The following is a 17,762-nucleotide window of genomic DNA, read 5'->3' on the forward strand; positions in this document are numbered from 1 at the left end:
GTAAAGGCTCTTTAAACTCATTCCAATGGTATATTAAGCCCCTTACTAATTCTTAATCAACTTTGAAAAGATATTGCTATGGATTTTATAATTAGACTACCTAATTCAAAGGGTTATTATGTGATTATGGTTGTGGTAGACATATTATCTAAATATGGGCATTTCACACCTTTAAGGGCCTCATATACCAGCATTCAAGTAGTAAAAGCTTTTGAACAATCAGTGGTAAAGCTTTATAAGGTACCCTGTTCCATAGTCTCAAATAGAGATAAAGTCTTTATTAGTAATTTCTGGCAGCAACTTTTTAAGCTACAAGGGACTACATTACAAATGAGTTCAGCTTATCATCCCCAAATGGATGGCTGAACTAAATTGTTGCTTAGAAATGTATCTGAGATGTTTTATTTTTCATGCTTTAAAAATGTAGGTTATCTGCCTCCCTTGGGAAAAATTTAGGTACAATACCTCCTTCTATTCCAAATAGGAATGACCCTTTTTAAGGTGGTATATGGTCATGAACCACCTATTGTGCTGAAAGCCAAAAATTGGCAAGATGTTGAAGATAATGTTATGACTCAATTACAAGACTAAGATGCTGTGTTTGACATTCTCAAGTTTAATTTAGAAAAGGCTTAAGCTAGAATGAAGCATTTTGTAGATAGAAAGAGAACGTAAGTTCAATTTAAAGAGGGAGATTATATCTTTGTTAAGTTACAACCTTATTGCCAACACTAAATATAGTTGAGGCATAATCAAAGGCTATCAATGAAATATTTTGGCCCTTTTTGATCCTGGCAAAGAGTGGGAGTATAGCATATAAACTTCAATCTCTAGCTAAAGCAAAGATCCCCCAGTCTTTCGTGTTTCAACTTTGAAACAATGTGTAGGTTCTCCTAATGATATTTATCTATTGCTACCATTAATGAATGAAGAAATGGGACCTATGATTAAGCCTTTTTGAATCTTGAAGAAGAGGTTGATTTTAGTTTAAGAATAGTAGAAGCCACAATGTTTGGTGCAATAGGACATAGATGCGGAGCCTATATGGGAGTTTGATGATTACCTACATCAAGCCTACCTAACTTTTGACCTTAAGGACAAGGTCATTCTCAATGGGAAAGGTAATGTCATGAGCGAGACCTAGACTAAAGCTGTGGGCCTAAATAATGACTTAGAATATAAAACAAGAGACGATAGTTGAAGATGTTTATATAGAAGCCTAAAATGCAATCCCTAATTTAATTATAAAAGACCAAAGTGAGAAAGAGAACAATAAGCTAGTAAATATGGGAGATCATTCCAGAGAGCATGAATATAGTATGAAAGGTCAAATGGCAAAGGAAATGGTAGGAGCACCTCCAAACAATAGAATCCTGAGGCGCAGTACTAAAGCACGCAACAAACCATTACATTTCCATGAGGATGAGGGTACATGAGTAATAGTATAAGGGAATTAGAGGTTAAGCAATTTTTTTAAGAGAACTTTTCTCTCTATATGTCTTCTCTTATGAATTTTCTTCTTCTTCTTCTTTAGGCTCTATACTTTAAAATCAGTTGTCTGTGACTAAACTTTTATCAACATATTACTATACCTTCCAGAGTATTATCCAAATAAGTGTTTGGTGTTATTTTACCTTGATTATCTATTAAGTTGTAAGTGATCATGATAAGGTCTCTCAGAGGTAAAGATTTGCACATGTTAGAAATTCTATCTGGAAGAAAGTTAGTTTTGAAGAATAAGAAGAATTAAACCTTTTAAGAGTCACTAGATCATACATGCATGGATTCCATTCCATAAGTTTTGATTGTTACCTAATTAGATATCAATATCCTTGCAATCTATTTTGCTCACACCCTCTTCATTTTCTTTTGTTCAGAAAGAGGAGGATAGTTGAAAGAAAATAAGAAGACTAATGAAGAGAGTGACGAGAAGAGTGGTAGGCAAAGAAACCATGGATGGATTTCAGGGGAAGTGGTAGGTGTAGAAGATGAGATTGTTAAATGAATGTGGAGCCCATAATAAAAAAATAAAAAAACATTTGTTTAAATTAGATAGAGGCTGCTAGATGCTATGTTTTAAATAGTTGATCTTTTTTGCACCACTCTATAGTATAACTTACTCAACGCTCCTCGAAAAATAGTTTAAGGCTAAAACATTTCAAATGGAAAAAAAATTCTTCTTACATCTACCCAACAAAATTTCTTGAAAGAAGGGTTTCAAAAATGGTTGCTATGTATTTAAACATAGTTGGATATAAAGTTGGCAATAGAATGATGCAATAATGATTTTATTCTAATGAAAAATTTCATGGCTTCGTGAAATTCATACAAAAATTTAAAATGATAAGTACTAAGTAATAGTAGTCTGATCCTAGTTGAATTTGCCAGTTTAATCTCAATTGGCCCTGATGGTCCTCGTCATAATCACAGTCAACCGTCTAGTGTAACATCTAGAAAAATAAAGCATAATTAATTAGCTTAATAAGTGCGATTAATGAATTAATGAGGTGTGTGGCCAAAAAGTGTCTAATTAGGGTATTTAATCATGATTTTAGCCCAAGATGCAAGTTGAAAGTGAAGTCAAGCTATCCAAGCAAGGAAAGAATAGGAAAAAGTGAAGAAAAGCTCTTTGTGACACATGCCGTGGCATGTGCACGATCTATCGCGACACATGGAAGTAAAATTAGCGTGATTAGGCTTCTTTGTGTCATGCGCCATAGTGGGAGGCTACGTGCGTCGTGGCACATGGCAAAAAATTTGATTTAACCGGTTCATGTTTGTATGTAAAATTAGAAGGGGAGGAAAGGTGGAACCAAAAAAAATGACTTAGCTTTACTATGGCATGCATATTGGGACCATTAAGGATATTTAAAAGCTTCCTAACTTACAAGGTAAGTATATAGTGCCTTTTTCTTTCTTTTACTTTCATTTTTTAAAAGAGTTAAGTTAGGGTTTGAGTTAAAAAGTTGATTTTTGGTCCATAGGAGCTATGGGTCTAAACCCATTAGTTAAAATGGATATAATGGAAGTTGTTTAGGGTATTTAAATCCTATATTAATGATTTTAAGTATGATTAGTTGGTGGAGGTCATTAATATCCAAAAATTTCAGTAAGTGAGGTTGTCACGAGAGTTTGATGCTCATTAATAGTAGTTAAATGACTTATTAATAATAATGTGGGCTAACAGAACCTAGTGAACCCATTGGGTATGAATGGGTAGTGAATTCATGGGATTGATAAAATAGAAAATGTGGAGTTATGGTATTGAAAATTACTAAAGATGGGATAATGACGTTATCCTTGTGAAATTAATTTTAGACCATTGATTTTGGCACCATTCAAGCTTAGGAGAAGTTTTAAAAGTTGACATTGTAAGGGGTAAACCTTTGACCTTTTAAAAGTTTAAGGTAACCAAGAGAAACCTAGTTTATATAGTTGAATATTAATTGAGTATTTGTGAAAACATGGTTGATATTTTGAATATTGATGCAATTTTTGGCAAATGATGAACTTGTGAACTTGTGGTATGATTTTGAAAATGGAACTTTTAGCAGTCCACCTATTTATGTTTAATGATTTGATTAATGGCTTATTGCTATGAAATTGATAAAATATGGTATTTGACATATAAAGTGAGTTGACTATATGGGTATAGATATGTAAATCCATGTTATATGATTGATGATTGAGTTGCATGAATATGTGATGTCCATACATAACATGATCATTGCTGGGAATTTGCCTAATAAGAGGAGTAGATGGTTAAATCCACGAGGTATTGGCAATGATCGTTGGAATAGAGAACTTGCCTTGACACTAACATTTAGAATCTAAAGGTAACCCTTATCCCATGGGTGATTCGAGACTGTCCTATTAGTTTTATAAGGGACTCGAGCCTAACTAGTCTTTACCAGTTCATGAGGAGGCTAGATTAAAGGTATGACACCCCATAGTTGTTAGTATTAGGGAAAACCATATTACACAAGTGAGTGAATTAACCTTGGTCCGATAGCTCCTCACAAGTAGAAGGTTGGGTTAGTTCGTGAAAGACGGAGCCACGTGATAGCTAACAGTTTCATGTCAGAGGAAACAGGAGGGTATAAGGCTGACATTTGATCATGAATTTAGTTCTAATACATAGTTGTTATTAATGTGGTCTAGCATATGTTAGGGGTGAATGGTTAGTATTATTGTGACCCCATGATGTGCATTGTCAACTAATATGGATATATGTACTTTAGGCCCAATCATATGGTTGTTAGTATTGTAAATCGTGGCTATGTTCATCATATGTGCTATATTTATATATTTATGCCTATTTGCATCTATTTTTAATTGATATGCAACTATATAGATTATGTGAAACTTGATTACTAAGTGGTTATACTCATCCTTACTTTTCAATATTTTAAGGGCCTAGCTCACTAGATTTAGATCAGGGGAAATATGCCAAGCCAAGATTCTAGAGTAATCTTTTTGTATGCCTTTATATTGCTTTTGTGCATTATCATTATTAATTTACCACCTAGGTCAAATGACATTATTTTGAGCTACTTGCACTATCGTTTTGTGTAACTTGTGTATTTTGTGCCCTTAGTTAGTGAAATTTGGTTGTAAACTTTGTATAGGGCCAAAATAATTGTACAAGTAGTGTTACATGTATTGCGGGTTGATTTGAAATGAAAATAGTTGATTTGTGCAAAGATTCATCCCCTTTGTGTTTTATTAATTTAGGGTTTTTGTGTTATAATATTTGGTTGAGTGTTGTATATTGCATGAGTCTAATAGAGTTCATTAAGTATAGTCGATTGATCAGTATAGGCTTTTGACACTTGTATGTGAGTTTGGATACTATTGTTGTGGGTTTTTGTGAAAAAAGTGGTGAAAATTGGTTTAGGTGTCCAACTCTTGGTAGAAAATAAATTGGAGTGTAAAACTTGTGCCATTAACTAGATCTAGGAGAAAGCTCCGTGTAGACACCGAATCGTCTCAATCGGACGTCAAAGGGAGATTTGAGATGCATCGAAAATTCATCCCAATGCTATCTTATGACAACAATTTTTTACTGTCAAATTGCGTGCAATGTGCCATGATGCATGGTGCCTCATGCTGCAACACATGGCACATAGATGATTGAGTCGTGATGTATATGCACTTAGCCATGATGCATGTGTTATTTTTCTACATAATTCACAAATTGAGCTTTGAAACCCAATGTTTTGGGCTCATTTGATTTTTGAGTTTCCACATTGCTTTGAAATCATGTTTTGAGCATAATAAAAGTGTTTTGGGAGGGATTTTATTGTTGAAAGTTTTGAGGATCCCTTTTATGGTTGAAATTGTTTCTCCCAATTGTTTATGTGCTTCTCCCATTTGAAATTTGAAAACTTAGTTCTTTTATTAATAAATGGTGAAAACTTGGTAATCCCTAACAGGTTTAGTCCCTTGATTACCTCGATATTGGTTAATATTAGTTATCTTGTGAGGTGATTACATCTAGTACCAATCTACGCCAGCTGTCCAATCCTAGTCACCGCTCATAGTCCAATTTTAATTGGACCACTGATGTCCAAGTTGTCTTTAAATTCAAATTTAAAATTTAAAATTTAAAATTTTACTTAAGATTTAAACATAGGATTTTAATATTATAATTTAATTTTTTATATCATTTAAATAAAAAAATTTAGAATATATAAATTTTAAATATGAAATTTTAAAACCAAATTTTTAATGCAAATCTATCCATCCATTTGCAAGCTTAATGAATTGTAAGATTTTCTAAGAAAGGAAATAAGCAGCATGAAATAAGGTGGAGTAGGGAGAGGAGGCAGGTTAAGAGAGGCTGAAGAGCGAGAATGTCAGTAAGGGATAGCGTCACCTTTTTAATTATTACGCCATGTCACACCATTTCACCTTTTTTTTCACTTTCTTTTGGAAGCAGATCCCCTGTGCGTCTCTCTCCTCCATGGCCCTGTGTTGCCTCTTCTTCTTCTTATTTTTGTTTCCTTTTCTTTTCTACATCTCATTTCCATCCTTGGATCAGATAAAGAATAAATAACTCACATGATTATAATAAAATAAATAAATAAAAATTTTATTTATAAAAATTAATAATGGTATATAACTGTGAACTGTGCAAGTCATATTTTAATAGTTTAAATTTATTTATTTTTATATGATAATTATTTTATAAAATAATTAAATTTAATTTGTTAGTTAAAAACTGTTAAATTTAAACCATTGATTTTATTATTTAAAGGTGTAGATGGGATGGGGAGAAGAAAAGGAGAGACAGAGGAACCAGAACACTTTCTTTTGCTTTCTCATGAACCTTTTTCGTTGGATGACATGGCAGTTTTTTTTATGTAATTTAAATAATAATGATGATGATGATGATAATTAATGATATGGATTTTTGTCCATTTGAACGATTACGAACAAATAAAATTTGCTTTTCGCAGATCTCACCCTTTCTAGAAGTTAAGTCAAAATTAGTATGTGCGTCTCTTCTATTTTGCTTCATACACTTGCAAATAAAAAATTCTTGGCAGGGGAATGATGCCGCCTTACCTTATTGATTTATTTATAATTTACAATGTTTTTCAGTGAATGAAAATTTAAATTACATTTTTTTATTTTGTTAATGTAATGTTAAACCTTGGAGATTTATTTTTTTAATAAAAACACAATCACATGATAACGGAAATCACATCAGATTCTGATTAATTCAAGTTAATTATTTGATGCTGAGGATGATAACTCTTTCAAAAATATGTTATTAAAACAAGGGTTAACGAGCATCTTCAAACATAAATTATTATATTAATAGTATCATAAACTTTGACCTCCTAAAATATGTAAAAATTCTTTTAAATTTTGAATGCTTGAAAATGGTGATTGCTTTTGTAGATGTGGGACCTAATCATATACTAACGTGGCACTCATCTTGACTCTTAAAAATAACAGTTGTTCCAACTTAATGATAGGGTTTCAAGCATTCAAAATTTAAAACTTAATAAGAATTTTTGTATATTTTAAGAGTTTTTAGTTTAAGATATTATTTGTGTAATAGTTTAGGGTTTAAAATGCTCATTAACCAATATAAATGCCTATTTATTTTGAAGACGTTTTTTTATTGATACCAGCTTAAACTCCTATCATTGCTGGGCAACTTAAATTCATACCATTGTTTTTAAATGAAAGGTAATTTCTTATTCTCTTTCAACCATAATATATAGAGTTTCTTTTAAAAGATAAATTTGGCGTATAATGTAGGGCATTATATATTTTTTATAATTATTTGTCAAGTATACTCTTACTTGAGTTATTATTATTTCTTTAAAAAAAGTGAATTATATTTTTAATTGTCATTAATTATTAAAACACTTATATAAGATATTTAATTTAATGAGATGAAATTTTGTGAGTGATTAGACCATAAAGTAATTATCAACACACTATATTAATTTTTAAAAAGAGGGTATGTTAATTATTAAACAAATGCTTGTTCATGGGGATCGGTTCATAATTTTTCATTGCAATGCACTATCATATGTTCTATATCATTAATCTTTAGATTTAGGGCAATAACATTATTCAAATCACCTCAAACATTACGTATCCCACTGTTCTATCTATGCAAATATTCAGACTCTACTAAAGATATTGAAGAAGTACTTTATTTATTTCTTATATTTTCATAAAACCAATGAATTATATATGAATATCCCAACTTCGCCAAAAATCTACCCACTGATTTCTCAATGACTGATATTAGGCCCAATCTGATTCACACAAAATTTTTTAAAATAAGTTTTGAAGAAAATATTTTTTTTAAATAATTATTCTATAAAACATATTTAAAATGGTGAAGTGAAGAGTGACGGATTTGTTTTATTAATATGATTTTCCTTAATAAAAACATTATATTCTCCCCCAGCCCTATTCTCTAATTTTATAGAACAAAAGGTAACAACATTAAAAAGATGTTCTAGTTTTTTTAAAAAATAAATTTTAATTTTTTATTTTCCTAAGCTCAACCAAAAACATATTTTTCATTTTTTTTATTTTTTATTTTTTAAAACAAAAAAATTTTCTCACAATAGAAAATCAAACAAGCCTTTCTTAACTATCTTGATAGCTAACTGCTTTGTTACACGACTCTTGCTGTTTTTTTTTTTTTTTTTTGGGGAGTGGAAAACATGCTCTTTCCATGTATTCATGATCTATATGGTATTGTATGAATCATGGATCAAGTTTCAAAGCATTCAATCTTGAATGTTCAAATTAAAACTAAAAATTCTCAATCTAATTTCACTTTATTTTTTATTTCCTAATGGTTTTGTTTTTGTTTTAAGAGATGCACAATTTAAAATAAAAATAATCTTTTAACCATCATTCAGGCAAAAAAAAATTTATTTAAAAGTATAAATAAAAAATTATCTAAACCATCGAATTTTAATTTAAAGATATAATCTTATCACGATGACAATACCATAATGACAAAATTGCCCCCTAAATCCCATCTAATTATTAGTTATAGTCAGATATATAAACATGTTGATGAGTCTTTAATGTTTTTGGGTCATGAATCAATATAACTCATCATCACAATCCTTCCAATCTTATTTTGGGCTAGTAAATTTCCTCCTGGCCCTGAACTACTAAGGCCCATTTCTGCTATGGCATGATGTTACAACATATTCAGACTCACCTATCTTATTTGAAATTATTTTGATAGATTTGCCTAACCCAAGTGTCTCTGCCTAGATTTTTCTTTCTTATTTGCGCAAAAGTGTGTGTGTTCATATATGTTAGACGTATAAATTAATTTTCCATAATTAATTAACTCCATAGAAAGCCTAAGACATAATCTCATATGATTGCCCTTCATAAACACTTATGGCTTCTAAAACTCTGTTTAAAAGAAATACTTTTATGAGGTCCAAAAGAAAGGTTTTGAAGGATTGCCTAAAGACCCCCAATTTAGTACATATAATAGTCAATTGTAAGAAGCCAAATAGCCAATATAAAAAAGCAACCAAATTCATTTCAAAAGTAACAATTACAACAAAGCACACAAAGAATAATACAATGGGGACTTAGGAATGCACATGACAATTTTAACTCACCCTTTTTTTTTTATTTACATCCATTCTAATTTATATTTAATAAGCACACCTACTTAATTATCCATGACAAAGAACAGTTAATTGGAATCACATAGGTAATACTATTTGACACACACATTGTGGCATTATTGAAGGATCATATTTGATTCTTTCTTGAACTTGATATCCTTGAGGAAAACACTTGTTAAAACATTTCTGCTCTGTAGAGAAGCCTCTAGCAGTTGGATAGCCTGGTCAATAAGAGCATGTTTAGAAAAGTAGGAAAAAAAAAAAGAGTAGAACTATTTTCCGATCAGGCACAGTAATTCTAATTATCCCAAAATCCCATGAAATAAATAAATTGGTACCAAATCCATTAAATGTAAATAAGTTTGTCTAAGCAATTACAAAAGCACCATTATCAAATTTTATCTTTAAAAAATATAACTCATGCACTGTCAATTATTGAATTGCTTTCATTGGCCTCTCCATCACTAAAGAGCAACCATGGCTAGTCACCACTACCAGTCATCTATGACTAGAGCTCCAGCATTAGTGGTGGATGAGTTATATTTTTTAAAAAAAAATAAAATATGATAAGGTTATATTTTTGTTATTTCATAGATAAATTTATTTACATTTAAGAGACTTAGGACTTGATAGTAATTTATGAATTTTAGAGGATTTTGGGGTAATTAGATTACTGTGTGGCTTGGAGTTGACAATAATTCTCCCTAAAAAAAACCCCACACCACATACATATATTAAAATTACCTCTTGGATTCCAAACTCAACAACCATTTCTTGTATTGAACTGATGTCTTTGATGTTGAACTTGTTGAGCGAAGCATGACACGAGATAGGAGACGTAGGTAGAACCACAAGATCATCCATTATTGTATATGTCACAGCCTCCTTCACAAACCCATCCTCCCCACCTGAACCTTTCAGTTCCATCTTCTTCTTCCCCGCATATGTCACAGAATCGTTCATCAAACGATCGCAATTTGGACATAAAGTGTTCACAACCAGAGTCACATAGTTAGAACACCTACTACCCCAACTGCACCTGTAAAGCTTAGGAGGCTCATACACCTCACTATTCCCTTTGAAATTTGGTAGCAAGAGGAAGCCAGGTGGGATTAGGGTTGTTGGTTTCAATAACATGTCTTTGTCTTGGCTCTGTTGTAGTAAGTATGTGCTACTGAGATTCTCGATACTTTCATAAAGCTTGCCTAATGAACCCACCATGTTGGTTTTGGTTAGGAGGTTCGTGACAGCACCGATCGGTAGGCGGTGGAGGTTAAAGAGGAAGTCAACGAAATCTTTGGATGCTTCGGCGAAGAGAACTCTATCAACCTTTATGTCAACTAAAAGCTTCAAGCTCATTTTTGATGTGGTTGATGATGATGATGTTGTTGTCGTCGTCATTGTTAACGATAAATCTGTGATATTAGTATGAATAAGTATATGAATTATTGAATAGCTATAGTGAGATCAAGTTTGCAGCATTTGAATTTAATTCGTATATGTAAGAAATATGTTTCCTCTAATCTTATTTATAAGTCACTTCTAACATTTTTACTGAAATAAATAAAAACTTTAAACTTCATTAATCTAAAAATTTAATAAGTTTTCAAATTTACTCCATATTAAATAATATTTTAAAAATAAAATATACTAACATTTAATAACCTTCTCACCATTTAACAGGAACAAAGGGCAAGAATAGACAAATACTCATTTAGATATCTTATAAATAAGAGTAAAACAAATACTCTCTCTATGATATCATAAATAGTAACAGAGGAGTCAAAGCTATAAAAACTCTCTTCGAATCATCTTTAGGAAATGAAACCCTTTTAACTCTGAATTTTGAATATTAAAGATATAGGATGTTAATAAAGAAAGAATATGATGATTTTTAAATAAGCCCCATGGCTGATGATAATATTACTTTTAGCAAAATGTACTAGCTAGCTCGATTCAGTTAAATGCAACTTGAAAACGTACGAGTTGAATAGGACTTGAACTATACAGTTTAACATGGAGGACACTAGATCAAACGCACAAACCATACTGTATGACACTTCTTTTATATATATATATATATATATTTATATATGTATATATATATATATATATATATATATCTGTGTGTGTGTGTATGTATATATTCCTTACCCATTCAATTTTTTCTTTTTATTTTTTTAAATTTGGAGTCAAGCTTCTTTTCATTTTTTATGGGGTTAGGCGAAGATTAGCTTACTTTTTTGTATATATTTGAACAAGCCAAGAAGATTTACCCAAATTACGTGTGTGTGCGTGTTTGTGTCTTATCTTAGATATGTGATGGAGCATATATGCTGTACCCATCCTCCAGTGAAAAGAATGGGAACAAAAAAAAATATAAAATTAGATCCCTTCTGGGCAATATTTTATTTCATCTCAAAATTTGTATTTAAAGAAATAAAATATTGAATGAGAATAATCTTAAATTGAATCTCATATCCTAGTACCCATCTTATGGATCATACACCAAATTATAATAATCCTCAAAATTTTCTTTGAACAGTACAAAAAATCATGATCATTCAAAAGGAACCTATTTCTTTCTTTTATATATCTTTTTAAATATTGAAACACACTTTTGAATAGAAACAAGTCTTTATTCTTACCTATGAGGTTCTTGAACTTGAGATGTTTGTGATGTCAGAACTTATTAGAACCACGATGAAGTTCTCTGTTGATTATCAAATCAACATAGAGAAATCAATAGTAAACAAATAAAAAAAGGAAACTTCGTACATGTTAACATTTGAGTTTGAGGTTAATTATATATACAAGGTTGTGAACGTAACGTGAAAGCACAAAAATATTCATGACTTTTCTTAAGCTTTTTATGAGTAGGATTCTTTGGAAAAGAATATCATTAATTCTTTGCATAATCTCATGTCGTTAGTGTCTCCCCTTCTTTAAATTCTTTGCATAATCTCATGTTATTAGTATCTGCTTTTCTTTGAATAAAAAATAGGGATAATGAAAGTTTTAGTCTCTCAAATTTGCCATAATTAACAATTAGGTCCCTCAAGTTTAATTTTTATCATTTTAATTCCTTAAGTGTGTAGCAATTATTGATCTGGTCATAATTGTTTTTTATTTTTGAAAACCTGGTCCTAATTGTTTTAAAAGGAAGTAATTAATATTGTTAAAATCTACTGACATGAATAACAGAATATTGATGATATGAATATAGATTAATAAAAAAGTGTAATTAATTATTTAAGTGGTAAAAAATTGACTTAAATAGAAATTCTAAAAAAGTAAAAGAACATAATGCAGTAGAAGAGACTAGATTAATAGAAATTAAATTAATTTAAAACCTAATTAATTTTCATTTAGCTACACATTCATGCAAAGTCATCAACATACTTTATATCATAATAATTTAGATAAAAGTCATCTTGGGTCCTCTAACTTATTTATATAAGGTCTTAGTTTGATCCCTTAATTTTATAAAGTATTTTTATTCACTTAATTAAGTCTTAACCTTAACACATTTATTAATTAATATCAAATAATTAATTTTTTGCATCAATTGTCATTGTTATTTTGAAAAGTTAAATTTCATATATCAACATTTAATAATGCAAAAATGATAGAAAAAATTTCCCAAGTCATATAAATAACAATCTAGTTCTTCAAAATGTTATAATTTTACTGAAATCTTTAGAGACTTCCATGTGAATAAAATTTAAAATGAAAAGACTATTTTACTGTTATTGAAAATAACAAACCTAATCACAACTTTTGCTTAATGAATAACAAATTTTATTTTGTGAATTGTAATTGTTGAACAAGAAATTACAAGTTATCAAGTGTAATTTCTGTTATTGAAAAATAAGTTTTTAAAATAACAAACCCACTCACAACTTTTACTAAATAGATAATAACTTTTTTTCTGTAAATTATAAAAGTTGAATAAAAAATTATAACTTGTTAAGTGTAACTTTTGTTATTGAAAAACAAGTTCTCAAAGTAATAAGCTTCAATCATAACTTTTATTTAAAAAATAATAACTTTTATTCAAAGAATTGGAAGAATTGAATAAAAAATTACAACTTGTCAATAAGGGTAAAATAGTCATTTCAATTTAAAATTTATTGACATAAAAGTTCTTAAGAATTTTAGTAAAATTATGACATTTTAAAGGATTAGATTATTATTTATATAATTTAGGAGAATTTTATTGCTATTTTTTCTTTAATATATATGTTGTCAGCATTTAAAAGTTTGATATCAATATTTTTGTTAATGAAACTAAGAAAGAGTTAAAGAATTGAAACAATACTTTATAAAATTAAGAGATTAAAATTAAATATTATATAAAGTTAAAGGACCAAAAATTAAGAGTCCTTTAGTGTTCTAAAACTTAAAGGAGTAACATGATAAATTAATATGAGAAAATTTAAAAGATTAAATTGATAAAAATTAAATTTAAAAAATTAAATTAATAGTTGAGATAAATTTAAAAGATGGGAGGTTTCATTGTTAAAAAAGTCACCTCCACAATATAATCCATCCAAGTTTCAACATTATTATTATGGGCTAGTAAATCTCCTCCAGACCTTACACTACTAGGACCCATTTCAGATCTACTATAGTACTATATTATAACATATTCTCAAATTCTTATATGAAAAAAACATATACAATATTCACATGTCTTGATTTAATTGAAAACAAGCAAATTAAGTATATAAGATTAAATATATAAACTTTTTTGTTATAAAAATCTAACTCACCTATATCCTTCAAAATTTTTTTGATCAATTAAAAGACTAGTCAAACTCAAGTGACGTCTCTCACTACATTACGAGATTCTTTATTTGCATGCACACACATGATATATCTACATATATGTTTGTTATAATGGAATAACTATTTAAAATTAATTTGGCATAATTAATTTCATAATTTTTAGATAAAATCCCATTTTAGATTATTTGTTAGTGAAAATTTTCTTAAAATATCAATCTTTCTTATTTCCCCTAATAATTTTCAAGATATAAACTTAAATTTTTATTATTAGCTAATTTTTTAACAAGAAATTCACATTAAATACAATGCATTGTGCTATTAGATCTAGTGGTGTTTTGACTCCCTTATTATGTGAATAAATGCACTAGTACAAAAAACATTTTTTGCAATAGTTAAAGAACTATTTTTTCAATCCAAGAATTGATGTAGTGGAAATAAGTATAGTTGTTATATGGGACTTATTGTGAAAGTGAATCAATGAACTATTGCTATAAGTAATGACAATTCAAAGGATTAAATGTTGTGAAAAAGACTACTTACAACAACAGTTACCCTCTAAACTATCATTAAGTAATCACTTATAGTGACAGTTTTGTTCACAACTATCACCATAAGTATATCCTTTTTTTTTAAAAAAAAAGAAGTAGATTTGGTATGCTATACATCTATTATTTACAAAACTTGCATTTATACGTAACAACAGCTCAGAGACTAATACAAACATGTAAATTGAATTTTTACATATCCAATATAAATATATATCTAATTATCTACTCTAACCTTATTAATTCTAGGAAGTAACTTGTAGTGACCCTGGTTACTACTCCTAACACACCATATAGCATTATATTTAATAAATTAGGCTAGCCTTTAAGACTTCCTATCTTAAACAAGACACATAAATTCTATATATGTTTGCCATCAGATCAAAATAATCACACAATCATGGCTCATAAAAGACACTTCCCTATTTCAGCCTTAAAGTACTCTTGCCCTGGCTTGTAACACAACTCACCCTGGCCTTAGACACTGAGGCATCACTTGCCTCAACTAATGCAACACCTTGTCTTGGTGAGCGAAACCCTACTCGCATCAGCTTGCATGTCATTCGCCTCAGTGAGAATTTACTTGCTCACCTATGCCTATGCTCGATCACCTAGGCTTGTGCTAACTCACCTTGGCGGCCAACACGTATCACTTATCCAGATTCATTCATTCATAGTATTTTAAGATAATAAATTCATACGCATATTTATCAAGATCATTTACATGACTATAATATTCTATAATGTCTTTCTGAGCATGCTTTCAATTTAAATCAGACTTTAATAGTTAAAATAAAGCTAAAACCCAACTCGAATCTCTTAAATAAACAAATATAAATTGAGGCCTCTAAAACCAATTTAGACCTAAGTAATTCAAATACCAAAATAACAATTTTAATGTGGGTTAAACATTTGTAGTTGGCAAAATCTCAAAATAATAATGCATTGTAGTAATCACTAGAGTCTAAAGATCTCTATTATTTGGTTCTTGAGGCTTTAGCTTTCTCCTTGCCCTTTTCTTCTCCTAAACACAAGTAAATGAAATAGGGTGAGATTTCATACAAGATCTCAATAACTAAGATACTTAATATGGCATGTGAAATAATGGTAATAATTAATTCACATAACACATATATTTCAGTTTAAAACCACATACTAGTCATCTATTAGAATATGCATATCAAACACTTATTTCTACAATAACTCATAGATAATCATTTTTATAATGATGTATGCTAAATTTCCCCTTATAACCTCCTTATTTCCTCTGTCTAACCCCATGATCAATTAACTATAGCTTTTGTTCATACAACTGAGCCAGATTTGTCTTCAAAATAGGAAGGGTTGCCTAACTAAGGCTTTTGCAATCAAGTTTGGACCATGGGTTCCCTTAATCAAATTTCAGAGTGTTATGATATGCTCGAACAACACTGCCAATCCAAACAGTGAAATTGAGTAAGTACCCAACCAACACTGTCAATCTGAGCAGCAAAATTAAACATGCATTTAACATATTAATCACTACTGGTGTGCGACCTCAGTAGGGCTTACCATGGGTTTTCATAATAACAACTTCTCCCTGACAAGTGAACTCCCACCTTTATGCATGCATTGAGATAATCAAGTATATATATATATATATATATATGCATATGAACAGTGTTCTCATAGCAAAATTATATTTCAAAATTCATATATACATCCTTTCCAACACTACTCAATTACAAGTTTCCTATGAAAAAACATATAATAAGACAATTCCTGGTAACACAAAAACATGCTTCAAGCATTCAAATCATACTCTTAGAGTCATACAAAATAGTATATCTCAGCTCAGATTTAGATTTTACAACTCACATGCAAATCTCATTTTGATAAGTAAAATGGCATAATTAAATTACTAAGCAATATCATAGACTATAATAAATAACATAATAAGATTCCAATTACCTCAAACCCTTAAGAGATCAAAGATTTAACCTCTCAATCCTTGAGTTTTACTGCACATGAACCTAGACAATTCTAAGGCTATCTTAATCTATAGATGAGTTTTATATGAATAATTAAACTAGTTAATATTCTATTTGAGACTCAGATGAGCAAACCCTAATGGCTTGTTTGGTATGCAACATTGAAAGGTAGGGATTGGGATTAGGCTGGAGTAATCCCACCTTTCATATGTTTGGTATGAGTGATTCACCAATACTTGTGATTGGTCAATCCTACTTAGGTAGGAATATTGAAACCCACCACCCCCATGGTATTGCTCAATCCCACCAAAATTAATCTTGAGATTGATTTTTTAAGACAAAAATACCCTTCTAATCTCTCCCCTCCTTCATCTCCCTTCCTTCACTTTTTCATATCCGTCACAAGTCATTACTTGTATCCATCTTTGTCAGATGTCGTTCGAGTTATCGTCTCCATCACAAGTCATTCAAGTTATCGTTCCTGTAGCCATCTTCATTGCAAGTCATTCTTATCGCCATCTCCATCTCAAGTCATCTCTATCCATCCAGATCGTGTCTTACTTCCTTTCCTTTACCACTAGTTCTCTGTTATTGAAGTTCTGACATTGATAGAAACTTCTTTACTATATGTTGTGCTACTTGAGATTTCTATTTTAATATAGGAAGTGGTCGAAGAGCAGAGGTAGTGGATTGAAGCGACATGAATAGTAAGAGGATGGATAACTTACTGCGAATTAAATTAGGCATATTGTCTATTATAGCTTTAATACGTGGAGCCTGGTTAGAGAGTAGAGGTAGTGGTCTCTCTGCATTGTTGTGCTTGATCTTTAGGAGAAGGTGGGGAAGAGTGATCAGAGTTCGGGTTGCAATTTTTTTTTAATTTTAAGGGGTATTAAAGTCTTTTCATAATTTATGTTTAATTGTAAAATAGAATAAGGATAAGTATTTCCTAAAAATATTATCTCATACCAAACATAGTTTTAAAACATTATTCCTACTACTATTCCCACTACCAATTTCAATCCCAATCCTTTTAAATTGAGACTTGCATACCAAATAGGGCATAAGAATTCTAATATGATATATAAGCCCATGGTAAGATCTCAGTCATCAAATCTAGAGAATAAAGAGGTAGAAGAGTTTAGATCAAGTCTAGGGGACTTACCTTAAAGGAATCTAGCTCTTTAGGGGCTCCTTAGGTCACAAACGACAAACCTTAGCAAAGCTTTGTAGAAAACCGCACCCCCAAAAAGTTTGAAATGAGTTTCTTACTTCTACTTTTGGCTAAATCATGTATTTATAATTTTTCCCCGAAA

The 17,762-nt window shown here is 30.3% G+C and overlaps 1 protein-coding gene across 1 annotated transcript; it reads right to left on the reverse strand.

The window, feature by feature from the left end:
* Window positions 1-9,020: 9,020 nt before the first annotated feature.
* On the reverse strand, window positions 9,021-11,906 carry LOC129292198 (uncharacterized). The gene is made up of 3 exons (XM_054929758.1): window positions 11,789-11,906; window positions 9,885-10,555; window positions 9,021-9,361 (listed from the first exon to the last, which is right to left on the reverse strand). The coding sequence occupies exons 2-3, from the start codon at window positions 10,539-10,541 to the stop codon at window positions 9,257-9,259; spliced, it is 762 nt and encodes a 253-aa protein (XP_054785733.1). The 5' UTR covers window positions 10,542-10,555; window positions 11,789-11,906; the 3' UTR covers window positions 9,021-9,256.
* Between the last annotated feature and the right edge of the window lie 5,856 nt (window positions 11,907-17,762).

This window comes from Prosopis cineraria, unplaced genomic scaffold (assembly GCF_029017545.1).
Source record: "Prosopis cineraria cultivar Desert tree isolate PC_DT_omini unplaced genomic scaffold, ASM2901754v1 PC14, whole genome shotgun sequence".
NCBI classification, from domain to species: Eukaryota; Viridiplantae; Streptophyta; class Magnoliopsida; order Fabales; family Fabaceae; genus Prosopis; species Prosopis cineraria.